Source organism: Cryptomeria japonica, chromosome 3 (assembly GCF_030272615.1).
Source record: "Cryptomeria japonica chromosome 3, Sugi_1.0, whole genome shotgun sequence".
Classification (NCBI taxonomy): domain Eukaryota; kingdom Viridiplantae; phylum Streptophyta; class Pinopsida; order Cupressales; family Cupressaceae; genus Cryptomeria; species Cryptomeria japonica.
In genome coordinates, this window is record NC_081407.1 from 614,190,768 (window position 1) to 614,218,629 (window position 27,862).

The 27,862-nt window shown below is 37.3% G+C and overlaps 2 protein-coding genes across 8 annotated transcripts in view; one reads left to right on the top strand and one right to left on the bottom strand.

The window, feature by feature from the left end:
- The window catches only part of LOC131073079 (uncharacterized), a 133,847-nt gene that overhangs the window by 12,170 nt on the left and 93,815 nt on the right, over positions 1-27,862 (top strand). For 6 of the 7 annotated variants that reach the window (XM_058009439.2, XM_058009441.2, XM_058009437.2 and 3 more), the window contains exons 3-6: positions 4,724-4,914; positions 5,080-5,251; positions 6,896-7,033; positions 7,135-7,327. In XM_058009439.2, coding sequence (XP_057865422.1) covers positions 4,724-4,914; positions 5,080-5,251; positions 6,896-7,033; positions 7,135-7,327 — 694 coding nt within the window. The remainder of the gene's footprint in view (positions 1-4,723; positions 4,915-5,079; positions 5,252-6,895; positions 7,034-7,134; positions 7,328-27,862) is intronic. The other variant, XM_058009444.2, reaches the window with a different exon arrangement.
- On the bottom strand, positions 26,405-27,769 carry LOC131073081 (uncharacterized). Its single transcript, XM_058009445.2, has 2 exons — positions 27,019-27,769; positions 26,405-26,906 (listed from the first exon to the last, which is right to left on the bottom strand). Exons 1-2 carry the CDS (start codon positions 27,753-27,755, stop codon positions 26,579-26,581), a joined length of 1,065 nt encoding a protein of 354 aa, XP_057865428.2. The 5' UTR covers positions 27,756-27,769; the 3' UTR covers positions 26,405-26,578.

Here is a 27,862-nt window from a genome sequence, read left to right on the forward strand (position 1 = left end):
CTTTCATGGAGACACCTGGCAGATTTAATAATAAAATAATGTTGGAGACTCCTCTTTTATACTTGCTTTTACCTTTCACTTTCACCACACAAGCAATGTGGGATAAAACACTTGCTTAAATACTTGCTTGGTGAAAACCTAACTTGCTTCTAGAAGGTTAAAATGATTATTGCAAGTTATTAAATTTTGCTTTTAAAATTTTAAATAATCATTAATAATTATTTAAAAGCAATTAAAATCGGGGCTTATTTATTAAAATATTGCAAATTAAATTCAAAATAAGCTTCCAGGGGAAAATCGACTTGGGTTGGGATTGAAAAATCCCTTCAAAAATCATTGAAGTGTCAAAATTTGCCCCATAAGGGAAACTCGACCCTAGCTTGGACAAAAATCCATGCATAACTTCATCAAAATTGCACACAAAAAGCTCCCAGGGGAAAATCGATATGAGCTTGGACAAAAATCCAGACAAAAATCCACTCCACTTGCAAAAAATCACTCCCAGGGGAAATTTGATGGCAGTCTGGATTGAAAAATCCACACTCCAAACTCACTTAACTTGGAAAAAACCTTCCTGGTGGAATTTCAACCTCAGTCTGGATGAAAATCCGGACTCAAAACTCTTCAAAATATTCCCAGTGGAAAATCGATCCCTGTCTAGATGAAAATCCGGACAAAAATCCTTACAAATGCTCACAAAAATCCTGGTGGAAAATTGACCCAGACATGGAATCATCCTCAACGTTGTCCGCACTATAGTCCGCACTCCTGGTGGAAAATTGATCGCAGTCTGGATAAATCCTGACACTTAGCCAAATTTTAGAACTTCTAGGGGAAAAACGACTTAGGTATGGATAAGCAGTGGTGGAAAATAATAGCCAGTATGGATTTCAGGGGAAACCCATGTGTAGTGTGGATTTTGAGTGGGGGAATGGGTTGGGTAGTCTGGAATGTGAAGGGAAAAGCACCTCTAGCATGGAATTTGACCTTTGTACCCTTGGAATAAGGATTTCCCTTAGGATTTTATCATTTTAACCACTCAAAATCACTTAGAAACTTTAAATTTAGACTGGACTTAGGCAAATTTTCCAAAAATATGAGCAAAACGCTAGGAAAATATTGGAATAAGGTGCAAAATCAATTTAAATAATACCTTAGGAGCGAGAAAACGACTCCAAAATGTCTGGGAATACCTTGGCACTTTAAAATCACCGATGTGCGTGTTTAAAAACATGTTAACGCTCAAAAGGTCAACACTTAGACAAAATTTAGAATCACTCTAACATTTTGATATTTTAAACACATGATCCTATTCAAAATTCAAAAACCCTCTCATCGGCAAAGGCAAACACAAGGAAATTAGGCAAAACTTCTACTCTAAAAAGCGAAAATTGGGGGGTCCCCATTTGCAATGGGGCGATGTGAGAAGACATCACAACAAGTTGCACGTTTTATGTATAAAAAATTGGGAAAAGGGGCAAGCAGCAAGAAATCGTGATTGCTGTTTATGGTATCTGGTTTAGTCATTAAGAGAGAGTGTTAAATATATTATAGGCTAATATGATTTATTCAATAGGCAAAATTACAATGCAATGACACTGCTTGTTTGTGACTTTGATTGCTGAAACCTGTTGCTCTAATAAGTATTTATCTAATGATATAAGTCTTATTTTCTTTGATTTTTTAAGCAACTGAAGTTACCCTCTTCTTATAATTTGGAGTATATAACTTGAGAGGGAGATAACCAGGTTGTACTCTTTGCTGCTTTATGTAAGAATCCAACCTTTTGCTATTAGTAAAGCATAGCACAAATCCCTTATGGGTCAAATCACAAGAACTACATTTGGAGTACATCTGGGTGAAACTACAAGAACCATAATTGGAGTACAATTTGAAGAGGTAGAACTACAATAATGTCATTAGATTATGATATAGAGTGGAACATGTAATCATTTGGACCAACCATAAGATGTTTGCAGTTCTTTGTCATGATCTATCACAAAATTTATTAAATTAAAAGTTTGATCAAATTTTGTAATGACTTAAAAAACTGGGGGACTATAACTACAAATTTATAAGGTTCTATAAGGGACTTGTTCATGCTCTATTATAATTTATAAATATTGTATTCAAATGTTCATTCTGGATTACAAAATATCAAATATTGAAAATGAATTTTGAAGTTTCAAGATTTGTTTATGGCTTCTATTAGTTTATTTATTTTCTATCTCGCAAAAAGTAAAAGCAAGTTCCTTAACTTTTTGTACCAAAACCTTTGACAAATTTAATGCTTGAATTTGTCTACCAATAAATGAACATTTCAACATGGTAAATTCAAAAAATTGAGTTGGGCAGCCTTGTCCTTGAGCCCTGCTAGTTTTGTCTCTAATATTGAAGTAGAGCACTACTGGCACCAAATTTATCCTCTAGGCATAGAGTGAGGGAAATGTTTAGAAAGAAAATGCTTTGGTGAAAACCTGACCATTAAGCTCACGAGTTTTAGTGAAGAAAGTAAAACAAATATCCTAGAATTTGGCATTTGATAAGAGTAGCACGTAATTCTTGATGCTTATGTGTACATGCAGAGGGCTTGTGAATAAGCTTTCTATTTTATGTTCTATGTTGTGAAAGCTATTTTCTTACCTCATTTTCGCAAGTGCTTGGGAGAATGTTTGTTATTCTTTGCTGGTTCTTGTTGTTTTCTTTATATTCAGGCTTGCAGAATTGGGAATTATATGTTAGGAATCATTTATCTGTGCCATGTCACGGAAGAGGAAAAATTCATGGAATGTATAGAACTGATGCTTCTGAGATGAGAACTAGAAGTGGTTTCAGCAAATAGATGTGGATTCTTGATCCTAGAAAGTGTCAATATTATTACCTTAGATGTGACAATCTCATGTAGTTATAAGCAAAGATTGAGGGGGCATGCAGTGCATCATTTAGTTAATTAAAAAACATTAGTTAGGAGAAAATATCACCGATCATTATTATCTACGATTTCAGAATTTGTGACAATGGACTTTAACTTCAGTAGGAATATGATGTGAATGGGAATTGATTTGTTCAAGAGGATGTCTCTCTAGAGCTGACTCCTTTTAAATTGATATTGGAAGTGGTGAACAGTCCATACTCTGTAGATATAAAGATGCTTCATATACACACTTAAGAGCAAGGCCGTGAACTCCATTTCATCTGTTTGCAATAAATTTCTCCCTCGAAAGTTGTCAGAGAAATGGGAATCGCTCAAAATCGCCGAGTTTGGGCGATTTCCAAGTCGAGTCATGCTCGCCGAGTCCAATGGGCTTGGACTCGGACTTGGACTCATCTGGGTCAAAAAATCGCCCAAAATCGCCGAGTTTGGCGAGTCCTGACTGCCAAACTTGGCCAGCGGCATGTAACTTTAAGTTAAAAAAAACACAACTTCTAATATGTTTTGAATTGATTTTTTTTGGTTTATTTTATGCTTTGAGCCTAAAAGTGAACTTCATTTCATTCATTTGGCAAAATAGGAGGAGAAAGGTGAGTTGTGAGGAGAAACAATAGAAAAATAACACCTGATGCCTGTATAAAATAATAAAAGTCTTTTGGCCTTGCGGGGCGCTGCCCCTCTACCCCACCCTGTATCCCACGCAAGTGGTGTTGCCCCTTGACCCCAACATGGGGGCACTGCCCCCAAACCCCTGTCATATTTTAGGGGGGAAATTGCACCGATAAAAGTAGGGAAATTTTAACCTCCAAGTCTGATTAGGCTCCAATTCCATGTAACAACGTATACTTTCATTTGGTGCATCAAGAGTTGGAAAGGAAGAGTTTGCATCTCATTTGATCATATGATGCAATGGATTTTTTATTCCATGAGTTTTGTAATATGTATACATTTGACAATATTTATATATCTATGTTTGTTATTTCCTTCAGCTACAATTTGCGTTTATGCTTATGTGATTGATGTATACTTGTGTATGTAATCAAATTAGCTTCTATTTGATGATGTTATTGTGTCTTTAAGGTGTATTTAATAAAGGGTGCATGAAATAGGTGTTAAATCTTTAAAAATCTCTAAATTTCTTGAGTTTTTCACTTTGCCGAGTCCAGCCGAGTTTTGACTCCCTTGTCGGAGTCCCGAGTCAAGTCGGCCTCACTGAGTCCGAGTCTCGTTTCTTTGGTTATACAGTTTCATTCGGCTAATGATGATCAACCACGTTTAAAATTAGGGAACTGAGTTTAGGCTCAAAGGATCACTTTTTATTATCTTATTGCAGAAAATGACATCTCCTACTAGCATTCTTTATTTTTGAATTAAAAGTGCCTTATGCAAAGTACTGTTGCAATTTGAATGTTTTGTGTATGATAATGGCTGACATTTTACATATTTTGTCACAGATTACATGGGTCAATTTTTCAGACACATTTTCATACCTTATGACCCCAAAATTAGATTTTTTTTGAAGATAACCTGTGAATGCATTATGGCTGGCACATGATATCTATTAAATGTGTGGTGGAGGGGCAACACTGCATTTTAAAGTTGTTTTTTCTGAGAAGCAGTTTTATCTGACTCATATTTTGTTGAGAGAATCATATTGATCAACATCAACTGAATATTTTTAGCAATATATCTATTTGTTTACAATCAACTTGATTTTTGATTTTTCTGTCTGTGAGGATATGTGTATGTTTAAACATCATTGCTTTTTTTCTTTAATAAATTTGATTGTAGGTCTTGGATAGGTACAAGGAGTCTTTTAATACTAGGTTGAAAGATAGTAAAGAGAACTCTGGAATTCTGCCAACCAGTGTAATTTTGGTGGGTCATTCAATGGGAGGATTTGTTGCTAGAGCAGCAGTTGTGCACCCTAATTTGAGAAAAGGTGTAGTAGAGACCATTATCACTCTTTCGAGTCCACATCGGTAAGACTCTGTGTCTATATGGCAATATTTGGATCTATTTTTCTTAATTTTGGTACTTTCATGTTTGGAAAAGCATGTCTAGTTGCTGTTGTAATTTCTTGTTTTAGGACCTAGATAATGACATGAGTTATTGAAAAACAAAGACATGGAATGCTTCTCTTTCAGGTCACCACCAGTTGCATTGCAACCATCTCTTGGCCATTTCTTTTCACAAGTGAACAAAGCTTGGAGGAATGGATATCAAATTCAGAGGACAAGATCAGGTCGCTGGGTGTCTGATCCGATGCTGTCCAATGTTGTAGTTATATCCATTTCTGGTGGTATTCATGACTATCAGGTACAGATGCTGTAATTGATTGCTCAATAGTCAATTGTTATATTTATTTTACTGTTGCATCCTTTGTTTACAGAAGGCTAAACCATCTTATAGAAGTGTAATATTTTTTTTTTATTTAAGTCTTAATGTGATGATAGTTTACAGTTTCTTTTAGTTTGGCTAAGATGGCCAGGTCCGATCTCTCCTGGGTATGCTTAGGGTTTGTACCCAGACTGTGGGTCTGTCCTGGGCATGGTGCACCCAGGGGGACCAAGTAATTGCTTTTAAGCTCTGTCAGTTTTCTCTTCACAAATATTTGTTAAAAAATCACAGCTAAGTTCTGTAAATTTTCTTCTCATAAATGCCCATGACAGGGTTTTGTCTAGGCACAAACTTGTTTTGAACACATGAATTCTGAGCAATATGTATGACACGTTTTTCTAAATGTGTAGCAGCGATGTTCATCAAATGTTCATATTTAGATACTGATGGCCTATTGTGTTTCTATTATCATCTCTTAACCATAAAATGTAAATTCTATATTTGAAAAAAGAAAAAGAAAAAAAGACAGCATAAATTATTTTTACTTTAATTGATCCACAAATTTAAATAATTAGATTCGATTGAATTCATCATTTAAAATTTTAACATACTAAGAAAGTATATATCATTCAAAAATTTAAATGCTTAGGAAAAAGTAAAAAGAAATTGGAACTAACCTGTTGCAAATCCGAAATTCTTGAATTTCTTCTTCAAGTTGTATAAAAGTTCTTACCAATCTGCCATAAAAATGGTGCCTTTTGCTGTGTTTACTGGAGGAGTGAATGCAGGGTTTTATAGAAAAACTCCGTGTGAAATACACGTTATAACCTAGATCAGCGCTTTTCCATCCCGTGTTGCAATTTTTTGCCTTGGAATCACCTGAAACCCAGCAATTTTTTGTGCTAAAATTGGCAAGTTTTCACCTGCAACTCATCTGCAACAATTCATGAGTTAACCCTGTGTTTTCTCATGTGGTTTTAAAACCTGCTAGTACTTGCAGGGTTTGCAATCTATGACCTAAACAGAAGTTTCAACTTTTATTTAAAGTTTTTTATAATTAGAAGGCTGTCCAAACTTGCATGCACATAAAGTAAATGGAATTTTTGTATAAAATTTCATTTATATGTTTTGTGTTATTTTAATGAGCTTCATATAGGTAAGTAGTGTAGAGTTATGTTTAAAGTAGTTTTATTGCACTTTAAACATGGCTGGAAGTAAATGGTATTGCTTTTGTATATGTAACGGGCATTGAGTCAATGCTAATGAATATTTTAGCTTCTATTATTTTAATCCCGTGTACTACAAGAGGATTCAAAGGACTTAATGCCAATGAATGGTTTGATGATTTAAAAAAAATGAAGTGCATGTAAGGACAAATAGGTTTTTAATGTTATGTTCAAATATGTTTAACTTTGAAATCATAAAAAATAGTCAGAACAAATGTCAAGTCTCATGTCTCTTCTCAAGAGTGAAGATATGTTAAATCTGCAATTTATTAAGTGCTGGTGCAGATAGATCACACTTTTTGCATGAAGAAATATAAGTCCTTATTATAATGTTTCTTTCTGTACTTCAATGGATCTTACCTTTCTGAAATGTCAAAATTTCATGTTATGTTTTAAGGTACGTTCGACATTGGCATCTCTAGAAGGAATTGTTCCACCCACACATGGATTGACAATCGGTGCTACAGGAATGAGGGATGTGTGGCTATCCATGGAACATCAGTCAATTCTATGGTGCAATCAGTTGGTTATACAGGTAAAACTAGATTTTTTGTACTCAAAAGATTTGTTCTATGTAATGCATTGGGCTCTTTATAGTATCAATCAGTCATGCAATATATTGTTATGTTATTGCAGGTCGCACATGCAATGCTTCATTTAATAGACCAGAATACGGGCCAACCATTATCAAGCACACAAAAGAGGCTAGCGGTATTTATCTCAACTCTTCGTAGTGGGATACCTCAAAATTTTGGTTGGATGAGCAGTGTTCAATTACAACATTATGCCAAACATTTACCAATCACAGTAGAAGAGCTGGGTATTTCAGGTATGATTACATCAAATTCACAAACATTATTTTCAAGAAGTTTTGAAGTGAAATTTGAATTGAAATGAGTAAATAGAGCAAGGGGGAACTAATTAATGTTCAGACCACTGAGAATTTAAAGTAAATGTGAATTTGAAAGATGCATATTTGTGTGGGAATGAGGGGAGGAGATTACAAGAAAAATGAATCAAAAGGCAAAGGATCCCATCTGAGTTGACATCCATAGCAGACACTTCCAAATTAGCATCAAAATGGAAAGTTGCAAAGCTGAAACCAAGTCTCCATCTGATTATAACCCACTAGTAATAAAGATGGCGGTTACCATGCAAGTAAAAAGTGGTCTGAAATATGAAGTTATCAGTGGATTTTTGGGTATGAGATTATGCTATCACTTAAGTCAGTCAATCCTTATAACATATTCAGATCTGGGAGCCCAAAACCATGGAGAATGATATGGCAGTTCACAGGAACATTCTACATTACTCCATTGGTGTAATGCAGATACTGTCATGGAATATCAAAGGTTTAGTTGTGTGCAACAGATGCAGCTGTCAAAGAAAAATCCAGGATAGAAAATATAGATCTTACCCTTCTTCGGGAAAAGACCAAATATGAATTTGTGAGAAAAATAAAATACACAGGAATTAGGAGCAGTCAGCAGAATATATTCTACCCTAAGGTCCAGTCTATGGTTGTTTGGGTTCCTGTCGAGTATGTCCACTTATGTCGAGGTATCAGATGGATATCTTAAATAAGCTCCTCATGCAATTGAACATGTATCATTTTTCAAGAAGTCAATATAATACACTTTTGTTACACCTGGCCCCCTGGTAGACACTTCTTTTGTGGGTGATTTAAATTCTCAGGGTGATATTGGTATCGCACTGTCAAAGAGTGTTAACGTTTCAGGCAAGATGACCAGATAAAATGAGGCTATGGCAATCCTAGGATGAAAGAACATTCATCCATTCACCAACATTAATAACTTCAAATTCATCATTTTTATGCTTAATTTGATTTCAAGCATTAATACAAATTCAAATTCAGGCTAGCAACTGTACACTTTATTTTAATGCTGCTTTGGTTAGGGTCAAGTCTGGATCTGATATTTATTGCTGGAGAGAAATTGCAGAGTCACAGGCAGGTTCAAATAACGAGCAACCCAAATGTATCATCCCCTTGAGTTGACATTAGGACCAATGATTTTCCAAACTTTCTATTTCATGGATTTCCGTTCAATACTTCTGTGACTACAATCCAACATATCCCCACATATTCAAAGAGTTTATCACAGTCAACCTTACAAACCTCAAGAAAAAAACCAAAGCATCCTTAGGTTTTGTTGCGACGTATTCACAGATCGCCCCATTGCAAATGGGGACCCCTGCTTTTTGCTTTCTGGGGTTCGCCTTCTAGGTGTTTAGGGTTCGTTTGTTAGCCTTTGCATTTTGAGTATCATCCTTGAAGGTTTGAGTTAGGTCAAGTTGGTGAGTGATGAAGTTTGGAATGTCATCCTGATCTTCAAATGCCCTGAAATTTGGCTAAGTCTGGAATGCCTTGATCCTGAAATTTGGCTAAGTCTGGAATGTCCTGATCCTGAAATTTGACTAAGTCTGGAAAATTGAAGAATCCTCCAAAAACTAGATTTTGCAATATAACTCCTGGAGATCTGAAACCACTCTCAAACATCTTGAAAGTATATATGGAATCTAACTTAAAGTATAAGAAAGGAAATGTCTCTTATACTTAAATGTTATATTCTAGAAAATGATCCTGACGAAGAGTCCAAAATGTCAAATTTTGCTCTTGACCCTTCCAAAGGGTCCAAAGTGAATTTCGCTCCTGACCCTTCCAAAGGGTCCAGAGCGAAATTGTCCATAAGACATTCTACTTTGACCAAAACATAGAACTAATGCAGTCCTAGGCTCGAATGAAGGTAAAAACGCTTGTTTGAATGAAGAAATGTGAAAATGAAGTCAGGATCTTGGCCAAGATTAGGAATTTCGCTCCTGACCCTTCCAAAGGGTCCAGAGCGAAAATCTTTATGACTCTTGTTTTCCTCCTTATTTTGGCTAGGCGTTGGCTTAATGGGAGATGAATGGGTATGTTTTTGCCTTGAGAGGGAGTTTGATTGATTTTGAAGAACAAGATTTTGGCCTAAAGGAGAATTAGAAGGGTCCAGAGCGGAATTCCTAAAAGCTCTTATTTTTGCAATGAAGAAGATCAAGTTTTGATTTGTTATGACGTGGATGGAAGAGAAATAACTTGTCTTTGCCTCTTGAGGTCATTTTGAAAGGGAGAAATGAAGAATCTAGCCCAAATTAAGATTTTTGCTCCTGACCCTTCCAAAGGGTCCACAGCGAAAATCTCTCTAAGAGGCATTTCTTTCCTTATTTAGCCAAATCTTGATGACCAAGACATGATGAGAAGAAGAATGAGCATGATTTAGCCTTTGAGAATGTTTGGAAGTTATGAAAATGAAGGATTCTAGCCAGGAAAGTGAATTTCGCTCCTGACCCTTCCAAAGTGTCCAGAGTGAAATTCCTTATTAGCCTACTTTTTTGACCTTTCTTGGACATGAAACCTTGTTCCTAGGGCAATGAAAGATGAAATCCTACCCTGCAAAGAAGTTTCAAGTTGAAAAAATAATGATTTTTGGTCAAGAATGAAAATTTCACTCCTGACCCTTCCAAAGGGTCTAGAGCGAATTTTCTCAAAACTTCTTTTTGCTATCAAGTTTTTGCTAGGTCAAGTGTGGGATAAGGCAAAATCAAGAGGAAGTTGCCCTTAAGAGTGACTTTAAGTTGCTAGAGACCATGAAAGATGAAGGAATTGAGCCTAAAAGAGATTTTCGCTCCTGACCCTTCCAAAGGGTCCAGAGCGAAAATCCTTAAAGTCATCTTTTCTTCCAAATTTTGAACAAAGCCAAGCTTGGACAAGCATGAGAGAGGTCATTTGGATTGCTTTGGAGTGGATTTTGGTCACCAAGAATGCAAATTTTGAAGCCAAATGAGATTTTCGCTCCTGACCCTTCCAAAGGGTTCAGAGCGAAATTCTTAAGATCACCCTTTTTTCCTTGCAAATCAAGTCAAGGTTTTGGTTTTTATACCCTGGAGAGGAGTGAGGCAAGATGTTCTAAGTCTTGGAGGTAATTTGAAGTTGAAAGGATGGCAAAATATCCCTAAAACAAGATTTTCGCTCCTGACCCTTCCAAAGGGTCCAGAGCGAAAAACCTAAAATCTACCTATTCCTTTCAAATTTATGCTATGCTATGCCTAGACCAAGGTGAAAGATGCCCTTAAGATTGCCCTTGAGTTGATTGTTGTCTCCAGGAATGATGATTTTAGGCCAAAGGAGGAAATTCGCTCTTGACCCTTCCAAAGTGAAAATCCTTCAATCACCTATTTTGCCTTGCAAAATCAAGTTAAACTTGGGTTGGACGTGAGAGGAGAAGTGTTTTCTAGCCTTTTGAGGTGAGTGCAACTTGAAATGATGGAGGAATAAGCCTAAATTAAGAAATTCGCTCCTGACCCTTCCAAAGGGTCCAGAGCGAATTTTCTCTAAATCACCTTTTTTCCCAAATTTGTGCCAAGCCAAGTGCTGACTAGGGCGAGTTTTGATGGGAGAGGTCCTCAGGAATGACTTTGACTTAACAATGATTATCAAACTTGAAGGAATTGAGCCAAAAAGTGATTTTCGCTCCTGACCCTTCCAAAGGGTCCAGAGCGAAAATCTTAAAACCACCTATTTTCTTTGCAAGTCTAGTCAAACGTTAGGTTTTCATGGCTTGGATGGGTGCGAGGAGACATGTTCTTGCCTTTTGAAGTTAGTTGGTGTTGAAAATGATGGAAATTAGCCCAAACCAAGGATTTCACTCTTGACCCTTCCAAAGGGCCCAGAGCGAAAATCCTAGGATCACCTACTTTCTTTGCAAGACAAGTTGAAATTTTGATTTTTATGGCCTAGATAGGAGTGAGGCAATGTGTCCTTAGTCTTGGAGGAGAATTGAAGTTGAAAGGATGGAGGAACATGCTCAAAACTTGAAAATCGCTCCTGACCCTTCCAAAGGGTCCAGAACGAAAAACACTAAAACCATCCTTTTCTCCAAATTTTGTGCTAAGTCAGGCCTCGACTAGGGTGAGAAAAGTTATTTGGAATGCCCTAGAAAGATGTTTGACCTTCAAAAATGTGAATTTTGAGCTAAAGTTGGAATTTCGCTCCTGACCCTTCCAAAGGGTTTAGGGCGAAATTCTTATAGGGTCTGTTCCTGGAGAAAATATTGGGCAAGTTTCATGTTAATATCTTTTTGTTGATGATTTAAGTTGAAAAGGCTATGTTGAAATGAATTTATCATGTGTCCTTAATCATCTTTTGGTTTGTTTTGGCAGATGAAAGAAGACCAGGCCAGGACAAGGACGACCTTCTCCAGCCCAGCATCAACAAGGACGACTTTCTCCAGCCCAACCTCATCAAGGACGACCTCTTCCAGTCCAACATTTGAAGGAAAGACAAGGTGGCATCCCAGTCATCACTCCTCCAGTCAGATGAAAGAAGACCAGGCCAAGACAAGGATGACCTTCTCCAGCCTAGCATCAACAAGGACGACTTTCTCCAGCCCAGCCTCATCAAGGACGACCTCTTCCAGTCCAACATTTGAAGGAAAGACAAGGTGGCATCCTAGTCATCACTCCTCCAGTCGGGTTGGTCCACTTCAGCATGTCTAGCTTCAATGTACCTGATTCATCAAGAGATGGCACTAACTTCAATGTACCTACCTAGGCTATCCATTGGTCGAATATTCCAGAGAAGACATGTGTCCAAATAATGCAATTATTTCATTGGTCAGAATTAAGTTTGTTGTAACAAACCCTAATTAGGGTTTTCATTGTAAAATCCCGGCCATTGATCTCAAGTTGATTTGAGCCATTGAATTGTATTGAGGGCACTATATAAGCCTTGGCTCTTCATTTGTAAAGGCTAATAGTTAGTCAATAATAGCTAATAGTTAATAGTTAGTAATAGAGGCCAGAATAGTAGAATAGCAATTAGAGTAGATTAAGAAGAGAAGGCAAGACATTGTTGCCTTAATTGTAAAGACTTCTTTTCATTGAAGATATGGTGGAATATGTTGTTTCTTTGCAATGTGCATGGTCTCTTGTTGAATCTTTATTTCGATGATAGATGATTAAATTGAGTGAAGAAAATTGTTGAATGCACTTGTGTGGAATTTGTCTAGTCCATACCACTAGCCTCTTACTAATGGTAAGTGCGCCCTGCGTGGTCAACTGGCATAAAATGAGCTTAATCTTAAGTCGTTACACGTCTATTGTTCATACATTATCTTGAATGGTGATCATTGTCAGATGGTGTACGATTTGAACAGATTGGAAGCATCCCTTAGAAGATTGCACTGAGTTGGTGTTGAATTGTTCAACCTGATGGTGAGACCCAGCCCAATAGGACTCCACCTAGTCGTTCATCCATTTTCTCGCATTCTAGGTAGTAGAGTAGACGTCCTGAACCCTGCATCTTTTGTCATTTGTTTGTCTTCCAGTTAGTTAATAGGACTTGTGATTCCAACAAATTAGACATTTAGGTCATTGAGTGTAAGTCCCCTTGTGATTCTAGCAAAATCACATCATACCGCGAAGAGCTTATCCACGAGTAGAGATCCTACAAAGCAGAACCTTGGAGTTGCCTCGACTGATCCTTTGGCGAGATCTTCAGCAGTCGGGAACTTTGTTCAAGAGAGGATAAGGTACCTTTTAGGTATTTTATTCTGTGTTTGGTCGTGTACAAAATACACATCAACAGGTTTCAAATAAGGAGTTTTCCTACCAAGTACTTGGGCTTCTCACTACATTGGTTACAAAACAAGGCTATTTGAGATGAAACCCTCTCCAAGGTGAGAATAAAGTTCACGACATGGACTCACATATGGCTGACAACAAGAAGTCTTAGATATGTGTTGTATACTTTGCATGTTTACAAATTTACACCTATTATATATTGCACACATAGGCGGTTTTTTGGCCCATGGTTTTAAACTAACTATATTATAATACTAAGTGGTTTCTTATGTTGACGAGCCTATAAATGCTCATACATGGATAAGGGATATACAAGTGTGAAATATCTATTGTATTGTGAATGACTTGAGTTAATATTGTGAGTGATGTTTTACTTGGTTTTTTTCTTAAGAGGGTTTCGAGGGAGAAATTTTATTGTTATACTATGAGAGTACCATTATTTCTTTTTGTTACATCTAAGCATTGTTTATTTTGCATGGGTTTATTGGTACTATTTCTCTTCCTTTGGTATGAAAGCTATGGTTTGGTTTAATCTTTGAGAGCAAGGTCATCTTGGCTCCATGACAAACCTTATTGTCAATGGGAGATCTGTGTAGGTGAATCTTGTGTGCGAATGAAAATGTCAAGCACTTAAAGGATGGAGATAGAGAAATTTAATGGCCATAAAGTTTGAGTTGTGAAAGGCTAAGATGGAAGAGCTTATTGTGGATAGAGATTAGTGGGTTGTGTTAGTAAAGAAGGCCTTGGATTTGATGGTAGAATACGACAAAGACAGATAGCAAGACAAAGATTTCAATTCAGCTGTACCTTTTAGGTTCAGTCTTATTGAATGTCTCAAGGAAGCCACTGCTACGAAACTATGGGATAAGTTATGGTCTTTGTATTAAGCAATGTTTGCATTAAGGATGTAACACTGTTTGTGAAAGGTCGTTCGCAATAGAGAAATAAAAACAAGTTGGAGGACACAACCAAACTCTAGAAGTAAATCTAAAACTCCTAGAAGCATTACAAATTGTAGTGCAGATTTAAAAAGGTTGACAAAATCAAGGCACCTAATTATGCTCCTTTAGAAATGAAGGGCTTCACTAAAGAAGTAGGGGATATATGCTTGGCATCTTCAAGTACACACTCATGTCATGATGCATGATTGATCAAATTGGGTGCTTCCTCTCATATGACTGCTCACAAGGAATGGCTTTGTGAATGTAAAGTTAAGGAGGAGGCGATGTCTTCTTAGAAGATAAATTGGCATATAGGGTTATAGGGTGTGGAAGAGTTAAGGTGATGGTTAAAATTCAAAGGATTACAACCTTGCTTAGGGTTCTTCATCTTTTAAGTTTCACTAGAAATTTGATGTCTTAAAAGAGTGATGTAAGCATGCAGGTTATATTTAAAAAGATAGTTGCAAGATGGTTTAGGGAGTGATGGCATTGGAAAGAAAAGCCTACTCTAGCCCACTATTCAATCTTGAGGCAAGCATTGTGAGCAATGGATTTAAGTTTTTGTTCTCAATGTTAGGGATGAAATAGATAAACCCACTTGATGCATGAGGAGAAAACAATGCTTTTTCTTGAGAGGATAGGACATATTGTAGAGAAAGGTGTTTGAGCTTTGCACCTTTAAAGGAATTCCTGGTTCCTCCTTAAATTTTGATTTATGTGAACATTGTTGTATGGTAAGTTGTGTTAACCACTATGGTATAAGACATGGGATTTTGTAGCTGATACATAATGATGTGTTTGGAATCTGGATATGTGATTGTTTGAGCACTATGGAAATCTCTATTTTATATCAATTTTACAAGTGATTTCTCAAGGAAAACAGTGGTATATTTCCTTGATGAAAAAAAGAGGCTTTTTGTAAATTTGAAGCCCTTAAGTTCTCTTGAAAATTAAATAGAGATGAAGATGATGATAGATACTGGTGGACAGTTTTTCTTAAGTGAGTAATTTTGCAAGTACTATAGAATAGCAAGGCAAAAATCAATCAATTACACACCACAATATAATAGTGATGTAGAGAGAACAAATATTATGAAGAAAATTAAGGAGTATGCTTAGTGGTGCAGATTTTTAGAATGAAATTTCTGGGGAGAGGCAGTAAAGATTGTATTTATTCGATCAATTGATCATCTATACCAGCCCTTGTTAATAAAGTACATAGTAGGCATGGATTGAGAAGAAATACACTCTTTGACATCTTAGAGTTTTTGGCCGTGATGCTTACATGCGTGTTGCAAAAGAAAAGAAAATAAGTTGGATTTAAAGTAGAGAAGTGTATCCTTGTTGCGTATAGTGAAGGTATAAAAAGATATAAGCTGGGGAAACCACAAACTAAAAAGATTTTCTATAGTTGTAATGTAATATCTAGAGGTTAACAAACCCCCAAAGCAAGAATAGTGACTGAGAAAGGAATAACCAGAGGCAAAAAAGTTGCGTTTTGAATTATAAAAAAATATTTTTATATGAGCACAATTCAATAGAAGTAGGTGAACCACAAGTAGTTTCAACCTCATGCTCCAATGAAAATTTTGAAGTTGGAGATGAAAATCTATATATAAGTTTAGAAAAATATAATCATACAATGGATTTGCAACTTTAAAGGATGCAAAATACTAATATTCTCACAACTTAAAAATAACATTTTAAAGTATTAAAATAGACGTTAATTAAAATAAACTTAGTTATTTGGATACTACATTAATCATCATGATATAAAAAATAAATTTTAAACATGAATCACTTGGAGATGGTACAAAAAGATTGGGAGCTAGTGCCATTATTTTAAAATTATTTTATGGTTATAAAACTTATATGCATGTACACATCTTAAACTTTTTTATTGTTTCTTATGTAGCCAGGCTTGCCCTTGGCTTGCCGGATCTGGGCTTGGTTCACATCCAATTCGGATCTAGGTTAGGTTTGCCTGTGGGTGCAGGGAAAAGGAAGCTGGTTTGTCTTGGGCGAAGCCAGACGAACCCAAGTTGAACTTGGACGCCCAACGAGGGATTTGACAATTTTTTAAAGATTTTTTAATGTCCACTTTGACTTGGCGCTCTCTCTAACCCTAAAAGTGACTTCCAAAACACTTAAAACACCTAAACAACTTAATTTTTGCTCATTTCTTTTGCAAATAGTAAATATCATTCCCACATGTTGAGCATATTTTTTTGCTTGCTGGATCAACATAGGGAGTTGAAGATTGAATCTTGAAGCTTTATCAACAGCTGCATCCTCATTCATACGTATATACAACCTTCCATTGGCTGTCAAGAAGATTGTAGAAGGATTTTTTGCAAAGAGTTTTCAATTTCTTTTCTCCATTTTGGTTTTACAAACATGAAACAAATTATTTGTTTTGTTTATCTATTTTTTTCCATTCTTTTATGAATGTATTAAAGATTCAAAACAGCTAGGGTTTCTACATCTTTTTTTAGTGTTCAATTTTTTATTTTTGTTTTGAATGTGTTCACAAAATTTCTTACCATAGAAATCAGAATAGCAACTAGTTCTACCTCCACAAGTCAACCTAAATTCAAAACATATCCAAATTCTCCTCTATGGAAATACGTTGATATGCTACAATCTATTGGAGGAGGTGGGGGATACATTTGGAAATGCAGGGGATGTGATAAACAACATTCTAGTTCATATTTCTGAGTGAAAGCTCATTTGTGCGGAACACCTAAAAAAGGCATCATACCAGATGAGATAGTGTTAAAATATATTATGGAGCAAGAAGAAGTAGATGAACGAGAAGCACATAGATTAAATCAGCCCGTAAAAAAAAGACCAAAGGGAATGCAACCCTCATCTGCTTCCAATATTGTGGTAGAAAACCACCCATTTTTTGCTGCATTTGATGTTCCGATGTAGTCAAAACATCAAAGGGACCTTTGGAAACTGCATTTCAAAATGAGAGTCGAGACATTGTCGACCAACATGTAGCAAGATGTATTTATGCAGATGGGTTGGTTAGCAATGTTGTTTGCTACCCATATTGGAAAGAGATGTTGAAAAAAGTAAATGAAGCTCCAAAGGGTACAAGAGCTTGGGTTATGAGAAGGTGTGTGGCACCTTGTTGGAAAAAGAGGTCAAGGGGGTTGAAGATGCGTTGAAGCCCATAAGCCATTCATGGATTGAGATAGGTGTGTCCATTGTTTGATATGGGTGGAAAGATTAAAAAAATTGCCCCCTGATCAATGTCATAGCTGTGTCCTCTAAAGGTGCAATGTTTTTGAGAGTGGTGGATTGTGAGGGGTAGGCAAAGATGGACAATTTATTGCGAATATTCTCAAAACATCCATTGAGACAATGGAACCTCATAACGTTGTTCAAGTTGTAATGGACAACACAAAGAATTGTAGAGCTGTTGGGTTGTTGGTTGAGGAATGATATCAACATCTCTTTTGGACACCTTGTGTGGTGCACTCACTAAATCTTATGCTACAAAAGATTGGGAATAAAATTGATTGGATCAAAGAGGTGTATGTAGAGGCTGAGGACAACGAAATGTTCTTCACCAAGCATTAGATGTATCAAGGAAGTTTTAGATCATTTTCAATTGGAGCTATTGAAGGTAAGTGAAGTAGTATGAAATTTTACATTTTCTGATTTTCATATTTGATTGTGTATTCTAATTCCTCTTTAAAGTTTGTTTTTAAATTTTAATCATTTTGGCTTTAATATCTATTATAGGTTGCAGAGAACCGTTTCACCTCTAACACAATCATCTTGAGATGAATTGTGAAAGTTAGAAAGCCACTTTCAAATATGGTGATTAGCCAAAATTGGTCTATATGGAAGCAAAGTTGCATTGAGATGGCAACAAAACTTAGGCATAAGATATTAGATGACTCATGGTGGGATTGTGTGGAGTATTTCCTTAGTTGTATTAAATGGGTGGGTCAAATCTCTACCAGGGATTACATATGCATAGGAAATCTCCGCCTCCCAATACACAAGCACCACAAATCTCTGCTAGGGATTGCATATGCATAGGTAATCTCTGCCTTGAGCATTCCTGCACACACACTGTGAAGGTCCGCCACCCTTTGCCTTATGCAAAGCATGTAGTGAAGGCCAACTTTGGTTATCTAGGGGTATGGATGAAGGGTTAAAGGTTAAGAAGGTCGGCTTAGTATCATAAGCCATTAAACGATTTGAAAATGCAAACAATAAGCATAAGGTCAGCCTCCTTGGCCCCCTGTTGAAGGGTAAGCAACAACTAAGATAAAATAGTAAGCTGGCCCTATAGGCGTAAAGGAAAACAATTCGGAATTAAATCAGGCCGACCTCATTAAGAGTTTAGGTGGTGCATATATATGGGAGATGAAATCGTTCCATTTCGCCATCAAAGCAAATTCGATTCAAAGCAGGGCAGATTAAGAAGTCCAAATTGACATAAGAGGAGGTGTGAATTTACATAAGGAGGTGCGAATTTGAATGAAAGTATACATTCAGATCCAAGTGCATTCAAGGAACAAATTTAATAGAACTTTCTTGCAAAGTGAAAACAATCACCAGCAGACTTTAGGCAAATTGTAGCAGACCTTTGAGGTAGATATTTGCAACGATTTTCCCAGAATTGCAAACAGAAACAAGGCGAATCAGGAGCAGAATTTCAATCAGACCTAAAGGGTACAATTCAAATTAAATTAAGGATTAATTTCAAATCAGACCTAAGATGATTTGCACCAGATTATGAGACGAATTTTCCCACCATTCAAGTGCGAATTGTAGCAGCAGATTGAGGCGATTTTCACCATAAAAAATAAGAATTAGCAAGGTGAATTCCAGATCAGACCTGGAGCGAGTTCATTTGCAGACCTCTCAGCCAAGGAAGAGGTGTAAACATATTGATTTGGGAGCGATTTCATCACCATTTTGATTAAATTTTTAACCTGCAAACATCATTTCAAGGAAAATCTGAGTTTTGAGAAAGGAAAAAGTATGCATTTGAGGGGTGTAAAAGCAAATTGAGGCTTGTCCAAGACAAGGCATCTTTGAAAATCAGAATTTTAATTAGATTTCCTTTCATTATCAGGTTTCAAATAGGGAGATTGAGGATTTTTGTGAATTCAATTGACAACATAACGTAAAAAATTCCTCTATATGTGCAATAAATTGTCAAAGCTTTCATTAGGTTATCATAGCCTCTTCTTGCATCTTGTTTGAAATGCCTTGAAACTGATTTTGAATCCTTTCATTCTTGTAGCTTAAGGTGTTTTGTTTCAGGAGTAGATGTTGGGTATCAAGATTGGGGAAATGTTGAGACAAACTCAAATTAAGAATGATGCTAAGGGAGTACTTCCGGAGTCGAGGATCATCTCAGAATGGAAGAAGGTTGGAGACTCCAAACTTGGACACATAAACATGGAGAAGTTCAAGGATACAAGCACAATCCATCCACAATGGCCAAGAGGATGATACACAATGGATTGTGCAAGCAGCTAGCTTACCTCTGCAATACAATGCAGTGAGCTGATAGTAGAATGCACCAAGCGCTACAATCTTGAGCAAAGACGCGTGGTAGCTCCTAATGGCAAGGCATTAGCATTCTTTACAAAGGAGTCTATTTCAGAGACATTCGACATTCCCATATATAATTCTATAGTTTATGTGACAAAGGAGGAGGCTTTGAAGATATATGAGGATGGAGCTGATTCTTGTGCATAAATCATCAATAACTCTTGGTTATTGAAATCAAGACCTCATCATTCTAGGATGCCCAAGAAGCTTCATAGATTAGATTTCAAGGAGGAATATGGGGATCTAGTCACCTTGTTGAACCGAGTCATGGGATGCTCTCAAGCATCTACATTCAAGCCATGGATGTTCTATTTTGTCGAGGAGACATCAATTGGTGTGAAGATAATCAATCTGGCCTAGATAATTAGTAATAACCTACATGATGAATAGAGGAAATTGGAGCATTCCCGATATTTTTACATGAGTTCATGCCTTGTCTACATGTTGACAAGAACACATAGGTACAAAGGATTAACATACAGAGGAACAGTTGGAAATGGTGAAGGACAAGTTAATGCGTATGACTGTTACCCTCAATTGCACTTGCATAATAATGCTCATTTTAGAAGAGTGAATGATGCCTTTTCAATGTATATTGTGAGGATTTTACAAGGAGGCATTCATATAAGGTTATCACAAGAAGAAAAGGGTTTGGTGAAGAAGTATGGTTCGTGGTTCATTCAGTTTCCTAAGTTCACTTACATCCGATTGAAGGGATTCTCATTCTCTCCTTATAAACTTCCAAGATTCTCAACAGATAATATGATATTTTTGGAGGTTACGAGGCAAATATCTATGTATGACAAGATCCAGAAAAAACAACCATAAGGTTGGGGTAGCATATCCAATTTCTATGGGAAATTCAATTGAGGTGTGTCCTTCAATCCAAGCAACTGAGAAGTTGGAGGAGTTAAAGTTCTATCCTCTTGTAATTTACCCATCTAGGATGAATTTTGATCCTCATAATAATATAGGGAGAGCTTATGGAAGAAAATATTGAATGCATTTTGAGGATTATTGGGCGAATGCAATGGATGATTTTGAGATTCGAAAGAGAATGTATTCAAGGCTACCAGTACATATGATTAGAATTTGTCAATTATTTCCTGTGCCGGATCAAATGAAAGATGATGGAAATCATGTTCAACATCAATTTGAGCAAGAAAGGAATGAACCTCTTCCTCCATTAAATTTGTAAGAAGTTGAAATAATAGAACTAAATGAGTTGATGAGATCAATTGTGGCGTTTACAAGAAAATGGGTGGATCAGTAGGCTGCAAAGTTGAAAGCACAAGATATCCCCCCAACATACGATTCGATGGGAGATATGGATTCATAGTCTTTTGATGAGAAATGACTGAAAGTCAACAAGAAATTAGTATTGAGCCTGAAAGAATTAGGCAAGAGGATGAACGTCACAAGAGAAAGAAAGGTGTAGTTGAAACTTTACAACCAAAGAGGGCAAAAAGGAAGGAGGTTCGTAGTGGAGAGCCAAAGTGAAAAAGGCAAAAGACAAGTATGACTCGCTCATCAAATAATAATTCTTCGGTTAGGAGGTTGTTGCTCCCATAGACAAGAATGGAACATCTATTGTTGAGAACAAGCCATCAAAGGAAAATGAATCAAATCTAAGAGTTTAAGATTGTCAAGGTATAAATGAGTCTATGGAATATACTTTGCAAAGAAAGCAAGAAGTTGATACTTTTCAAGCCATGTAAATTGATGATGATCAATCAATGGAACCGATTCCACTTGAGGAAGTCTTAAGGAAAATTTGAGTTTTCTGGATGAATGAGGGGATAATATTGACATTGTCAGAAGTTCACAAACAAGAAGAATTGGATGAGGACAAGGAAAAGTCGACAATTCCTGAATGGTTGAGGGAGAGAATGAAGAGAAAATTCGTAATAGAAAGTAATCTAGTTAATAACTTGGAAGATTTTCTCATGAGGATTGGTAAGACTGTGGAGAAGAAGAAAGCTAAGAGATATTCCAAGATTACACAAAAGAGTTTAGGATCCCACACATTGCATGTTGCACTTTCAAAGGTAGACAAAGCAAAGGAAGACATCACTCCAGAAGTGTATGAAATCAGAACTCTTGATTTAGGATTGACAATAGAAGAGCACGTGATTGAAGAATTTGATGAGTCCTCAAAATCAATTAAGGAGAGATGGAGAAAAGCAAAAGAAAAGAAGAATCATCTTAAAGTTGAGAATCAACAATTGATAGACTAAGTAAGGTGCTAGATGAATCCCATTTGACAAGAAGATGAGACATTTGTAACACTTGTGATTCTTCTAAGGGAATCAATTGAGAATTTTGAAGAAATGAAAAGGATGGCTCAAGAAACAAAGGAATGGAGTGAGAACACACTCAATAAAGCAAATGAATTCATGGAAGATTTGGTACAAGTATACGAGAATTCTACAACTATTCTGTATAGAAGTCAAATCATAGTTGAATTACAGGAGGGCTTTCATGATCATCAAAATAAAATTATTCCACTCTTGCATGTGCTAAAGGATATTCCTAAGCAAACGTTGGTAGAAGGGAAGGTGATGGAAGTGAATTAGGCATATGACTTTCATAGTTGGTATTGTGTGTTGATCTTTAAAAAGGAAGTTCTCGAGAAAGGACATGATGATTATGTTCAATTGAGGAAAACAATCAAGGAAATTCAAGATAAGCTCCTTGTTTTAGTGGAGGCAATACTTGGGCAATAGGTGAATGATAATGAAGATATGAATGTAAATGACTTGAAAGACAAAATGAAAAGCGTCTTCTTCAAAGCTACAAGTTCTATTTTGAGGAGTCATTTGGAGGATACTGCTTCATTCCTACGTGTTGATGGGTGTTTTGTGACCACACCAACACAAAACAAAGTTTCTAAAGGACACTCTATCCTCTCTTGAGCGAAATCTTGTGTATGCCAAGATTGCATAAGATCATATCGGCGACTCCAAGGTTCTTCTCTGTCGATGTGTGGATAAGCTCAATGGTCATTGTGATATGCTGGTAACACAAAGGGACTTACGTTTGGATCATTCTTTCACTTCTTTGTTGTGGCCGAAACTTCATCATTGGATATAGCAATTCTATGATGCTTTTGCTTCGAACAAACTGAAATGGAATGAATTGAAATTAAAAGGGGAAAGGGTTGGAGAATCTATTCTACTCCAAAGGACAATGATATCGATGGATAGTGCTCCAATGGAGGAATTCCACATTAACCAAGTTTTGCTTTGCTAATCTTAGCAACAACTATAGGATTGGTGCAATCTTCCAAGGATGCTGAAGGATTTTCACATCGAGAAAGTGCTTTTGAATACCCAAAACAACACAATCCAAATGACCAACGACCAACCACAATTGAACTTAGCACAAATTTAGTGGCTCAGGCTAACTTTACATTGCAACTTATAATCAACAAGATGCAAAAAGTATGAACCATGGAAATTCATCAAACACCATTACATTCTCCGTTGAAATCAAAGCACTTTATCTAACAATTTGAGAAATTGGAAGAACACCATGCAACAAGTTGAAATAAACATGAATTCACCATATCTTCAATGAAATCAAATTTTATTTCTTCAAGTCTCACAACAATGTTTTCTCCTTCTACTCTACTTCTACTCTAAGGAGCAAGAGCTCTCTGCTTCTATCGAGCTAACTATCTAATGAATTACAAATGAGAAGGTAGGGCCTTTTACAAAGATCATCCCACAAAACGACCAAGATTGATTTGAAATCAAGGGCTAAGATTACACCATACAAATCCTAATAAGGGTTTGGCCAAGAATAAACCTTGAGGCGCAAGGTAGTGGGCTTGGCAATTAATGAGGCATCATGCCCACTAAACATTTTAATAGCCCATCACATAGAATAACATGCCCACTATCCTTGTCTTTGGCGACAAATGCAATGAATTGGGTCATGACGTTTTGGAGACAGTTGATTGGCTAGAGAAGGTGACGGGCGCCACCTCAACATGTGGGGTGCCATGTGGACTCGATGACTCATCACAAGTAATATTCCATTTTGATTGATTGTGATGGAGTAAATTCCCAAATTGCATCATTTGGACCAAGGTTCTAACTTTGATCAACTCTTTTGAAAATATCCTTGATTTTTTTCTTCTTTTTACGTACTTGCTTGGGAATTCACCTTCTCGAAATGATTTGGTCTCCCTTGTCGAGGATCCTGTCATTCTTGAAGTCTTTCATACTTGAATTGGATCTCATGGACTTTGAATGTCTTCCTTGAATGTTTGGAATTGGAATTCTTTCTCCTTGTTCTTTCCTTACTGGGATCTTGGATTTCCAGAGAAAATTCAAGATAGTTGTAAATTCTTCTCATTTGTACTTGCTTGAATCTCAAGCTCTTTGAACTGGTATTCTTTGGAATTGGAATTCCTTTATGCTTTTTGTTCAAACTTCCTTGGAATGATGCCCTAGAATTGGAGAAATGAATCTTTGATGCCTCCTTTTTGCCCTTTGACTTGCCAAATGCTATATCAAAGACATTCCCTTAAGCATTAAATTCCATGCCTCATGTCATTTCTCCACCTTGAGTGCATATGAGATAGGTGGAAGGATTTTTTAGTGCCTTAGCCAAATTTCCAACATTCGATGTCCTTTGAGAGGTGGGCGCATTCTAGAGGGAGAGGGATTTTTCAACACAACCAATTTTCATCATTTCCTCCCTTTCTGGAGATGGGCGCATTTGGAGCTTGGGGAACGAATTTTTAATGCCAGCCAAATTTTGAAGTTTTTAATGAGAATGCTTGAGCACATATTAGTCTTGAAGGAGGAATTTCAAACACTTAGCCACATAGTTGAACTACTCGCGACTCGGCTCGACTCGCCAAGCCCCTGGGAAAAAAACTCGGCGAAAACTCGAGAAAAACTCGGAAAAACTCGGCGAAAAACTCGGCAACTTAAAAACACGCTTAAACTTAGTAAAAAATGCATTTTTTTTGCAATTTTTAATGAGAAGATGCATCCAAAGAGTCAATAAATGATAACACAAAAGAAACAAGCTGATTCTAGATATATTTAAATGCAAAGTGTCTACAAAATCGCATCCTCATGAGGAATGCTGATGGGTGGAAGCCTGAAGCAAAATAGTAAATTACTAAATAGTTTTTGTAAAACCAAAAGTAAATACATCATCACAAATTACAATTACAACTTCCTCTTCCCAGCTCTAGCAAAAACATGGGGAGAGGTAGAACTAGAGGGTCTAGACTGTCTAGTCGTATAAGTCTGCTGTGGGACTTGGCGTGATTGTGCCTCCTCGCTCGGTATGGTTGATTGAGACTCATCCTCCATCCTGGATGAAGCTATGTCTCCACCTGCCTCTGGCACTGGCAATGAATCCTCATCCTCATCCTCATCCTCATCCTCCTCAATGTCATCCAGCCTGAAACCAAATCCACCCCCCTCCTCCATAGCCTGCCTCTCCAAATCAGTGATGTCAGTGTCGGAAAACAATGGAGGCTGCTCCTGTGATGTCCAATCACTGTAAGGATCTATATCATCCAAGTCAATTGGACCACCTTCTAGTTCCTCTACCTTCTTTACGCGCAATCGAAGATTATATTGCACGTAGACAAGGTCATTGAGCCGTTTCTGCGCTAACTTGCTCCTCTTCTTCGTGTGGATTGCTTCAAACAAGCTCCAATTGCGCTCACAATTGGATGAACTGCAAGGCTGACATAAGACTCTGAGGGCAAATTTTTTGAGATGTGGGGTGTTTCCACCCCAATTTTGCCACCAAGCATCTGCAAAATAAATAAAATGGAAAAGTTAGAAAGCAAAGAGAAAAGAGAAAACATAATTTATCAATCATTTTAGTCTTTAGATCCCAAAATCCAAATGGCAAATGTTATACCTGGGGTTTGAGTGGTTCTTCCTCTCCTAGCCAGCTCTGAAGAGAATAGCTTACCCCTTCCTCCCTCATAATTTTGGAGCTCTCTCACAATGAGGTCTCTCTCCTCAACATCAGGTACCATCCTCTCAATGCATGTACTGAGGCCCTCCATGACTAATCCATTCGAATTTGAGTAAGAACCCCCGATCCTAAAACGAGGGTTGAGGAAGTACCCTGCTGCATGAATGGGTTGGTGGAGCTGATTGTTCCACCTCCTATCAACAATTTCCCAAATGGGATCAAATTTGAGCCTATCCCCCTTGTAGTAATTTTTGATAGACTCTTTGGCCCTATCCATGGCCTCATAAAGATATCCCATTGGGGTTTTATCCCCATCCACCAAGCGAAGAACTCGAACCAAGGGCTCTGACACCTACAATTGAAAAATACAAATTACAAAAAGATCAAAATTTAAATAATGAAGTTACAAATTAGTAATGAGAGACTTGAATCAAGAATAACTAAAATTTAAAAATTAAAGTTTTGAAGTAACAACCTTCACAATCTCTGCAGCCCTTTGTGCAAATTGGTTGTCGAAGACTATGCATGCGACAGCCTCTCCTTTAGGCTTCTTTGAATAAGGTGAGTTAAGCCATTCTCCACTCACAAACATTTGTTTCAAAGAAGTCAATGCAGCAAGAATGCTTTGCAACGTCAAGAAAATCGTTGCAAACCTTGTGACACCAGCTCTCACCAAATCTTTCCCTTGCGTGTGTTGTCTCATCAAATTTAGGACCCAAGGGTGATTGTAGATATATTTGGTGATCCTCCTTGCATCTTCCACAACTGGAGTCACCCACTCAAGTTTTCCTATGTCCTCCAAAAGAAGGTCAAGGACATGTGCTGCACAAGGTGTCCAAAAAAGAGTGGGGTGCCTCTCTTGGAGGATTCTTCCTGCAAAAGAAGAATTTATTCTTAAGAAATATGCAACCAAGTAAAACAAAGCCCACAACAAATGAGAATATTGCTAATGCCTAAAGGTGATAATTCAAAAGGATTCTACCTGCTGACACATATGCTGCTGCATTATCTGTGATGATTTGCACCACATTCTCTACCCCCACCTCCATGATGACACGCTCCAACATTCCAGCCAATGTTTCTGCATTTTTCACCTTGTTGGAGGCATCGACAGATTTCAAGAACACTACATTGTCCTTGCAAGCGACCAAAAAATTGATGATGGTGCGGTTCTTGCCATCTGTCCACCCATCAGAAAGAATGGTGCAGCCATAATTTGCCCAATCAATTTTTTGATCCTCCATCACTTCTCTTGCCCTAGCAACTGCATTTGTGAGCAACCTGTAAGTGCAAAGTGAAATTAGGTATTAGTACACAATTTTGATTTAATAAACAAGAAATCTAAAAAATAATTAAAAATGAAATCAAGTGGACTATGTAGTAATTTACTAACCTCCCACTCAAATCCCTGCGAGAAGGGGCCTTGTACCCCTTTCCTGAAACTGTCATAGCAGTCACCAAATTCAACCAATAAGCATTCTCCGCCACATTGAATGCAATGTTGTTGAAGTACCAAAAATCAGCAACTGCAATGTCAGTTTTCTCATGTACCTCCTTATTCCATCCACTAGCCTCTAATGATGGTTGTCCTCCAGGTGTGTTTCTGGGCACAAAATAATCACCTATCGAACCTGATCGTTGTGATGGAAGTGGAACAGGGCCCCGGCCAGGTACTCTACTAGAGGAAGCAGAAGCAATGGGCGAGCTGATGGTCGGTTTGCGGATACGTGGGCCACGCCGAGAGCCCACTATGCCCTCAAGTGCTTCTTCTTCCTCTTCAAGGTCAATAGAAACACCTTGAGATTCAGCTATGGCTGATCTCATGGCTAGTTTTGCCCTCTCCCTTTGCAGTTTCTTCTCTTCCCCAGCTGCAAGTAAGGCATTCATTTGTCTTTTTATTTCTTCATTGGTCCCAGGGCATGCTCTAGCATCATGCCTATCTATTCCTGCAAGGTGGTATTTGAGGCGGTTGATGCCTCCATGAAGTATTCTCTCACACTTTATGCATATAATTGACCCAGGATCGGGTCCCTCATAGGCATACCTCCATGCCCCATCTCTAGCACCTCTAGGACGGGTGCCTATAAATCCAGATGGGCATGGATCTAGTGGCCATTGCTCCCTTGCCATGATTAATGCTTACTTAACCTACACATACAAAGTGCAAAAAAATTTTAACATTTTAGTTAAACAATTTAGCACTAAGCAAACTATCTACATTAGTTTAAATAAATTTA